Genomic DNA, 9,151 nt, shown 5'->3' on the forward strand with positions numbered 1-9,151 from the left:
CGGATACTCTCGGTAGCTTGTCGGGCTCTCTGAGAGGGGCGGAGGAATCGAACCCATGTTGGCTGCATGCAAGGCAAATGCCCTGCCCGCTGTGCTATCGCTCCATCCCCAGCCTCTCAATAGAGTATTTTAATTGCCTATATTCCAACCCAGCGACCCCACATGAGCGGGACCCTTCCCAAAGAGGGGATGGGGGGAGCCAGAATAGAGGCCCCATGGCCAGGGTTCCGCCGCACCTGTCCTCCACCCGCCCGGATGAACTGGACTCTGAGGGTGAGGGGGAAGGAACCCCACCAGGGCCACAAAAGTGGGGTGGGCGTTCTGTCCAGGGCTGGGCCCAAAACTCCAGAGCCTGCTGCTGCCCCTGCCGGGAGATGTGTCCGAGCTGGGCTGGAGGGGGCAGAGACTGTTCAAGGGATCTCCCTCTCTCAACGGGGTCCCTATACCCAACCTCACGGGCCTCATCAGGTCTCTGAGAAGGACAGAGGGCCATGGCCTCATCCTTCTTGGACGGTCCTGGAAGCAGGCAGGTACCTGGCGCGGGTCCGACTCTGGGAGGCAGCCCCAGGGGCAGTTCCTGCCCCGAGTTCTGCCCATGCCTTGGGCTTCCCTAAGCAGCCCTGAGCTTGGTGAGCCTGAGGTCCCACTTTGGGAGGTCCAACTATCCACTCCCCTCCGCCCTCTCCCACCCCCCCCCCCCCCAGCGAGCTCTGTGCAGGCCAGGTGGTTCTACCCACTTTGGGCTTTGGACTTTTGGCATTGGCCTGGGTTCCTGGAAACTGCAGGGGAGTCAAGAAGTGTCCCCCCTTGTCTGAACTTCACCACAGCTCCTGTGCCCCCTGTCCTGCTCTGCCATTCACAGGCTTAACTGTGTCGGCACCTCGCAGGGCCCAGCTGAGGGTGGCAGGGACCTTGGCCCGAGATTCTCTGCCGGGAGGGTCATTGGGAAGCCTGGGGCCTGAGGGCACAGGTCTCTGTCCCCTGCACTCTGCGGGGTAAGCACAGTCACCCCGGCTTGTAGGGGCCAAGGACCAACCGCAGTGAGCACTGTGTGGGAGGACCTCCCTCAGAAAGCCCCTCATCACTGCTTCAGGCCCAGCCCCAGATCCAGGGGGTCCCCCTGGCTCATAGCCTTTAGCTTCTTCATCACAGGAGACAGGCCAGGAGCAGGGATCAGGACAGGATGCGGAGCTAGCCTGGGGTCAGCAGGTTCACTGCACCCTGACAGGGGGTCCCCGGCACTTTCCCATCCGGGGTCCAGCACTGCCCAGGCAGGTTAAAACCTCTGGACGACGCAGGGAGGGGTAGCCGCTCTGGGCCTGCGGGGCCTGGTTGCTGGGGCCCCTGGGGGCCCCAGGTTATCTGCCAACTGCAGATACTCACCCAGGGAGCATCCCAAGGCCTCTCTGGGGAGCACTGCGTGCGCAGAGCCCCCGTGAACAGACCCAAGCATGTGGCTGCTTCTGCCTCTGCTCCTGTCCATCAGGTTGGGTGAGTGAGGGGCCTGGGCAGGGTGTTGGGGGGCCCCAGGGACCCTCCCCTCCAGGCCAGGACAGAGGGAGAGGCTGGACCTGAGTATGAGCCCAGCAACTCCTCACTGTCCGCCAAATGGGCCAGTGGCCCTGGGGCTGGCCGGAGGGCAGGTGTGAGTGCTGAGGCCTGGGGGGGGGGCCCTGAGCTACCCTCCACCCTGACTGCCGCCCCTGTTCTAGCCACCAGCAGCTTCTCCGGGGAGTGGAAAGATGGTGAGTATCAGGCCAAGGGGACCAGGGCCCCAGCAGGGCGCCGCCTTGGCTGGGCGGAGGGGGGCGTTCAGATGGTGACTGGGACAATCTGGAGCCTTGGCCTCTTCTGGGCAGGGACTGGGTGTGGAGGGGCAGGCTGAAAAACGGGGTGCACCCGGAGGGGTTCTGAGCACAGCCCAGGTAACGTGCTCGGCTGCCCTGGGCTGGGGCAGGAAGGGAGTGGACCTTCGCATCCCCATCACTCACTCGCTCACTGCCGAACCCCCCCAGATCCGTGGGGCTGACCCCAGAGAGGGCGGGTGGCGGGGGTGGGGGACTCGGGGCCCACCAGGAGCGCCCTGGCGGCTCCCGAAGGCCCGCTCCGGGCTGCAGTACTGCCAGCGGCCGCGTGGGGGCGTCGGGGGCTCGGGCCGGCCTGGCCGCGTCTGGCCCGTGTCCTGCCCCGCGAGGTGGCCGTCACCTCGTCACCTCTCTCCACTGTCCTGGCCGCTCGCCTCCCTCCCGCACCGCCGAGGGCCCAGTTCCTCCCCCGCCGCGGTGCATCCGCTGCTGCTCGGCCGAGGGGTGGGTCCGCGGGTCGCGCCTGAGCGCCCGGCTCAGGCATTTCCTCATTTGCTTTGAAAACAAACACGGGACCTGCCGCGGAGCGGCCAGGAAGTACCTGGCGCCCGCCTCTGACTCCTGCCCAGCCGGCCCTGGCGCTCCATCCGGGACCGACCGGCGCACCAGTGACCCACTCATTCATTCACCCACGCATTCATTCATTCATTCACCCAGGCGTTCGTTTGATCGCCCACCCACTCGTTCGTTTACTCTGTAATTCAGCAAAGGCCTCCAAAAGCCTGGCTGGAGCCCAGCACTGTCCCGGCAGCAGAGGTGACAGGGCCCACAGCGGAACACAGAGGGCCTGGCCACCCCCATCTCCGGCGGGCCTGGCCAGAGCAGGAAAGAGGGTGGCCATGGAACTGGGTCCCTGGGGGGAGGTGTGCCCAGGACAGGGACACCCAAGCCAGTGTGGCCAGGCCTGCACAGGGCTGGGTGCCCAGAGGAGGGCGGGGAGGGAGTTGGGGCACTGGCCCGGCTGGAGAGCTCAGAGGGCTGTGAGCAGCCCAGCTGGGCGCGTCCTGCGGCTGCAGCACTGAAACCTGGGTTGGCTCCTGTCCACGCAGTGCCCAGCCTGCCCACTCCTCAGCAGAGGCTCAGCCCTCCCCCACCCACCTCAGCGTCTGTACTTCTCTCTTCCCCCTTCCTTTGTTGTGATGACCAGGGGTCTCACTCTGGGTGGCGGCAATAGGCCCTAGGCTTGTGGGGGACTGCCCGGGACCCAACCATGGCCTTAAGCTCCCGGGGAGCGGCGTTGGGGGGGAGACCCATCCCCAGCGTTTGCTCCTGCTGGGGCCGGACTCAGCCTCCTGCGTGCCAGGCCGGCCCTTACCTGGTTTCTGCCTTCCCGTGGGGCTCCCCCTGTAGCACCCCCTCCCGAGATCCACATCGCGTACAAGGTCCTGGAGCTCTTCCCCCGAGGCCGCCGTGTCCTCATCTCCTGCCATGCCCCCCAGGGGCACCCGCCCCTCAACTACTCCCTCTGGGGGAGCGGCGGCATCGAGGTGGCCAGGAAGCTGGTAGTGACCCGGGCACCGGCCTCCTTCTCCGTCAACATCACACTCAAGTCCAGGCCAGACCTGCTCACCTACTCCTGCCAGCTGGCCGGACCCGGGCGTGTGCACGCCACCAGCACAGAGCTGCAGATGTACTGGGAGCTGTGGACCAGTGAGTGTGCGTGGGGACAGGGTGAGGGGGAGCACCAGCCGTAGGTCCCGCCGCCTCGCTCAGGGCCCCCTCCACCCCGGGCCCTGCAGGACCAGTCCATTGGGCGGGACTGAGCTCAGGAGAGATGCTGGGCCTGTGGCTCACTGCAGCCTCTCAGCATCCTTCCTGGGGGATGATCCCGGGGTGGAAGCTGCAGCTTGAGGTCCTGCCCTGTCCCACCCAGCCCTTTCCTGTGGCTCTCTTCCTCCTCCCATTCTTTGGCCACACAGGCATCCTTCCAGCTGAAAGGTAAGGGGTGCAGGGACTGGACCCCACCTGCTTGAGAGTTGCGCTCTAGCGCCAGCGGAAGAGATGGGAGCACTGTAGGTCATTGGGGCTGTGTGACCTTAGGCACATCACTCAGCCTCTCTGGGCCTGTTATTTGCGGAAACCAGGATGATTCTACAAAGGAGAGGGCAGAAGTTCCTCAGGAGACTGTTTGGAGAGTTTTGGTTTGGTGTATGGATGAGCCCAGTGCCCGCATCCATATCCCTCAACCAAATCCCTGCCTTGGCCCAGGGGGCATCTTAGGACCTAGAACTGTTCTTTTTTGTTTGTTTTTATTTGGGGGTTACATCCGAGGATGCTCAGGGGTTCCTCCTGGCTCTGCACTCAGGAATCACTCCTGGCGGTGTTCGGGGGATCCTATGGGATGCTGGGAATCGAACCTAGGTCAGTTGCAAGCAAGGCGAGCGCCCTCCCCGCTGTGCTATCGCTTTGGCCCCAGAGTCCAGAACTGTTCTAGGAGGCAGAGTTCTAGAAAGACAAAGAAAATGAACAGGCATGCAAAGGGCAGTTCTCGGTGCAAAATCACCCACTGCTAGTCTAGAGAGCAAGCGAGGCTGCGTTCTCATCTGCCAAGTCTGACGGCAGTGATCCCAGGGGACAGGAATGGAAACAAATGTGGATCGTGTGGAACTTGCAGGCTGGGTCAAAGCCCAGAGGGAGGGGGAATCCAGAAGGCTGCCTGGTGGAGGCGGTATTAACCCTGCAAGCTCCGTGGGCGTTGTGAAAGGGAGGAGCGTGCGGGTCCACTGTGGCCAGGCCACTACCGTCTCCGTCCCCCAGAGCCGGTGTCCCAGCTCCGGGCCGACTTCACTCTGCAGGACGGCGGGGCAGGTGCACAGGTGCTGGTGTCCTGCCAGGCGTCCACGGGCAGCCCCCCCATCACCTACAGCCTGGTCGGGAAGGACGGGCGTGTCCACCTGCAGCAGGCGCCTAGCCACGGGCAGCCAGCACGCTTCTCCCTGCCCATGACGCAGACGCCAAACTGGTTCCAGTGCCGGGCTGAGAACGGTGTCAGCGCGGACTCCAGCCCCCTCACGCTGGTGCCCCCAGGTCAGAGCAGCCGGGCTGTGCTGGGGGCAGGAGGCGACCCCAGCCTGCCCAGAATGCCCAGCCCACTCTCCCTGTGCCCACAGGGCTGCTGCCCCAGGTGCCCACTGCGGTGCTGGCCGGCAGCCTCATCTCCATCGCTGCCGTGACTTCTGGGATGCTGGGCTGGGCCTGGAGGACCAGGTAGGAAACGGGGCTGGGAGGAGGACAGTGACCCAGGCTGGTCACGGCGGGCTGGGGATTGTAGAGCGGCTCAGGTGCTCGCTTTGCCCGTGGCTGACCCGGTTCCATCTCCAGGGTGATACCTGAGCACAGCCACGAGTGGCCCCACAGACCAAAAGGGAAGGCGAGAAGGGACCGAGGGACGGGAGGGCCGGCACACTCGCAAGATGCAGGAGCCGCTCCTTTGCCGCTCCTTTTCACCCTCCTGCTCAGTGCTCGGGGGGTGACTCCCCGTTTAGTGCTCGGGGGTCCCAAGTAGGCTGGGGGAGCAAGCCCTGGCCCCCTCCTGCATGCTCCATCAACGGGGCGGGACTTATACTCTCCTCCTTCCGGTCAAGGCTGTGAGCCCGGAGCGAGCGAGCGAGAGTCTAGGTGTCCGCGCGGGAGCCGGAGCCGCTGCAGGACTCAGGGAGCGCCTGGACCTCCCTGTCTGGAGGCCGGAAGGGCCGACCCGCCAGCCGCTGACCACCTGCTCCACTGGCAGCACCTGTCCTCCCTCCCCGCCCACGCAGCTGGGCGCGCCCTCGTTAATCGCCACGGGCCCCTGGCCGCCCGGGCCCGCGGGGAGACCTGCTTGGGGTGGACGGGGGGGGGGGGGGGGGGGGGGGACGATTAAACTCTGTCCCCTGCCGCCACCGAGAGGACATCCTTTCCGCCCGCGCCCCGCCGAGAGCCGGGACGGTTGGGGGAGGGCCCGGCCGGGTGGGCAGGTGCAGCCCGAGAGGCTGCCCGGCGGAGGCGGCGGGGCGGGCCCGGCGGGGGCGGCGCGCACTTTGCCCACGGCCCTGGCCCGGCCCGCCCCGGGGCGGGGCGTCCGGCGGCGGCGGGGCAGCGAGGCTGGCGGCGGCGGCGGCGACATGGACAGCGGGGCCTACGGCGCGGCCAAGGCGGGCGGCGCCTTCGACCTGCGGCGCTTCGTGGCGCAGCCGCAGGTGGTGGCGCGCGCCGTGTGCCTGGTGAGCGGGGGGCGCGGCGCGCGGGGGGCGCGGGGGGCGCCGGGCCGGCCCCGCCCCGAAGGACCCACGGGCCCCGGGCGGGCTGTGCGCGTGGCGTGGCCGCGGGCAGCCGCCGGCCGCAGCCCCGGGACAGGTGGCTGGCGCGGGGTCAGCGGGGGCTTCCCGCCGGCACGAGGGCCCGGGGGCGGCGTGGCCCCCTGAAAGGGCTCCCCGCCCGCTCAGGACGCCGTGCAGACCCCAGGTGGCCGGCGCAGGTGGGGCTTCTGACCTCGGCCCGCCAGGTTTGCGCGGGGCGCCCCGGACCCCCAGGGCCGTGCGGGTGAGCGGCCGCGCCCGCGCCCCCCCAGCGCTGGCCGTCGGGGCCCGAGCAGGGGCCGGAGCAGGGGCCGGGCCGGCCTGGCCGCGGACCGGGTCCGGCATCCGGGAGTTCCGGCTCCTGGTCCGGAGGTGGGGCCCGGGCCGCGGGGCCGGCCGGGGGCTCGCCGGGGGCCGGCCCGGAGCTGGCTGGGCTGGCCGGGCTGGCCGAGTTGGCCAGGGGCCGGCCCACGGTGCGCGCGTCCACACCAGCCGGCACCCTGAGCGGGGGGCAGCAGAGGGCGGCTCTCCAGGCCGGGGCGCAGGTGCCGGGAGGCTGGGCCGGGCCGCGCGCCCCCCACGTCCACGCACGGGGGCCCCACGGGACAGCTGAAGCGCCTGGGTCTGGGGGACAGGGAGCCTGGCAGGATCCGCTGAGGCCCGGCTGCCCCGGGGAGGGGCCTGGGCCCTGGCGAGGCCGGAAGTTCCTGGAGAAGCTGGTCGGACGGGAGAGCTGCCCGGAGTTCGGGGGAACAGGGGGCTTTCCTGGCCGGGGGTGTCCGGGGCGCGGGTGGGAAGTCCCTCGGGACACCCCTGGGCTTGCCACACCCCAGCCCAAACCCCGCCCCCAGCACGGGGCGGTCACCTGGCGTCTGGGGTCACTGGGAGGGTGGGCGCATGGCCCGCGGGTGCTCGCCATGGGCCACCCCTGCCTGGAGGGGGGGGGGGGTGTCGTAGCCCCGGGCCCTGACCTGGTCCCTGCCCCCACCCTGCCCCACCCCGCAGCTCTTCGCCCTGATCGAGTTCAGCTGCATCTTTGGGGAAGGCTACAGCAACACGCACGATGGGGGCCAGGAGTACTGCGTGTTCAACCGCAACGAGGACGCGTGCCGCTACGGCAGCGCCATTGGCGTGCTGGCCTTCCTGGCCTGCGCGGGCTTCCTGGTGGTGGACGCCTACTTCCCGCAGATCAGCAACGCCACCGACCGCAAGTACCTGGTGGTCGCTGACCTGCTCTTCTCAGGTGCCTGCCGAAATGGGGATGGCTGGGGGGGTGTCCCTGGGGTGCCAGGGTCCCTCAGATGGAGGGGGCTCTTGACCCCTGCCCCGCGGCCTGAGCCGCTCCTGCCTCTCCCCAGCTCTCTGGACCTTCCTGTGGTTTGTGGGCTTTTGCTTCCTCACCAACCAGTGGGCCGCCACTAACCCAAACGACGTGCGGGTGGGCGCAGACTCGGCGCGGGCCGCCATCACCTTCAGCTTCTTCTCCATCTTCTCCTGGGTAGGTGGGCTGGGACCCCGGGGGAAGGAGGGGACAGGACCCCGGGCGAGCGCTCATACTGCGACCCCTAGGGTGTGCTCGCCTCGCTGGCCTACCAGCGCTACAAGGCCGGTGTGGACGACTTCATGGAGAACTACGTGGACCCCAGCCCCGCGCCAGGCACGGCCTACGCATCCTACCCTGGGGCTTCCGTGGACAACTACCAGCAGCCTCCCTTCACCCAGACGGCCGACGCCACCGAGGGCTACCAGCCGCCCCCCGTGTACTGAGCGCACCCCCTCTCCTCAGGGCATTCTTAAAGGGTCTTTCGCCCGAGTGTCCGGCCACTGCTACCCCCGCGCCCACTGCCCCGCGAGTGCCTTAACTGCAGCCTTGGCCGCACTCCGGCCCTTGGGGTGCTCTGCCAAAGACGGGGCTGTGCCGGCCTGGGGCTCAGCTCCTCCTCACTCAGGGTCCCCCCACTCCTCTGGCTTGCTCAGGTGTGGGGGTACCACAGCCTGGGACTGCCTTCCCAGCATGGCCAGTGCCTTCCAGGGCCCCGGGTAGCACCCACGCATGCCTCGGGCTGGGGTGCAGGGGTCACCCGCTTCACGGTGTTGTATGCTCTGCAGGCTGGTGGGCAGGTATGGACCCTCAGCCCCCTGCCGCTCTGAATGTATGAAACGCCTTGTGGGGGCTTGCGGGCGCCCTGATTCTGACTGGGAGATGGAATAAATGTGTTTTTCTCACGCGTGGCTGGGCCTCAGCAAAGGGTAAGAAGGTCCCACCAGGGGCTGGAGTGATAGCACAGCTGGTAGGGCATTTGCCTTGCACACAGATCCGACCAGAGTTCGATTCCCAGTATCCTAGACGGTCCCCTGAGCACCGCTAGGGGTAATTCCTGAGTGCAGAGTCAGGAATAACCTGTGTGCATCGCTGGGTGTGACCCCAAAAAGCAAAAAAAAAAAAAAAGATCCCACCAGCTCTGGGCCCGGTTTGGTTTTGTGGGTTCTGGGGGTGCTGGGGAGACCGGGGCCTTGGGAGCTGCCCCCTCCCCCGGGGTCCCCTTCCGCACCGTTCTCCGGCAGCCGCTTAAAATAGCCAAGAGCTCAGCTGGTAAACAAGCTGCCCGTGGGCGCCTGCCAGGGGCCTGCAGTGCCTGGGCCGGGTCGAGGCGGGCAGGAGAGCTGCCACTAGGGCCATCTCCAGCGGCCGCTCAGCTGAGTGCGGCATCCTGGGAAGGTCCGTCCACACCCTGCAGACAGGACTCAGCACCCCAGCACCATGCCCAGATCCAGGAAGGGAAGGCCAGAGCTGAGGGTCACCTCTGCATGTGGAGGGCTGGGGGGCTCGAACCCCGGCCCAGCTGTGCTGGGGGCCCCTTCAGCCCAGTCTCCCTGGTACAGCACAGCCCGGACCCGGAGCCAAGTCCATGCTGTCCTGAAACCTGGCCGTGTGTCAGGTGCATCTCCCTGTCCCAAGGGCCACGGCGGGGACACGGGCTCTGGCCACAGACATTTGAGGCCGCCCTG

At 67.7% G+C, this 9,151-nt stretch overlaps 2 protein-coding genes across 3 annotated transcripts; both read left to right on the top strand.

The window, feature by feature from the left end:
- Positions 1 to 215: 215 nt before the first annotated feature.
- Positions 216 to 5,076, top strand: CUNH17orf99 (chromosome unknown C17orf99 homolog). The gene is made up of 5 exons (XM_056115362.1): positions 216 to 273; positions 1,713 to 1,745; positions 3,216 to 3,515; positions 4,623 to 4,892; positions 4,976 to 5,076. The coding sequence occupies exons 1-5, from the start codon at positions 216 to 218 to the stop codon at positions 5,074 to 5,076; spliced, it is 762 nt and encodes a 253-aa protein (XP_055971337.1).
- An 853-nt stretch (positions 5,077 to 5,929) lies between these two features.
- SYNGR2 (synaptogyrin 2) lies at positions 5,930 to 8,368 on the top strand. 2 transcript variants are annotated; one of them, XM_056115593.1, is made up of 4 exons: positions 5,930 to 6,067; positions 7,148 to 7,385; positions 7,501 to 7,640; positions 7,712 to 8,021. In XM_056115593.1, the coding sequence occupies exons 1-4, from the start codon at positions 5,969 to 5,971 to the stop codon at positions 7,907 to 7,909; spliced, it is 675 nt and encodes a 224-aa protein (XP_055971568.1). In that variant the 5' UTR covers positions 5,930 to 5,968; the 3' UTR covers positions 7,910 to 8,021. The 2 variants fall into 2 exon arrangements, with proteins under 2 accessions (XP_055971568.1, XP_055971570.1); XM_056115595.1 differs by lacking the exon at positions 7,501 to 7,640 and having other exon boundaries at positions 7,712 to 8,368.
- Positions 8,369 to 9,151: the final 783 nt, after the last annotated feature.

This window comes from Sorex fumeus, unplaced genomic scaffold, assembly GCF_029834395.1.
Source record: "Sorex fumeus unplaced genomic scaffold, SorFum_2.1 ptg000029l, whole genome shotgun sequence".
Lineage (NCBI taxonomy): Eukaryota > Metazoa > Chordata > Mammalia > Eulipotyphla > Soricidae > Sorex > Sorex fumeus.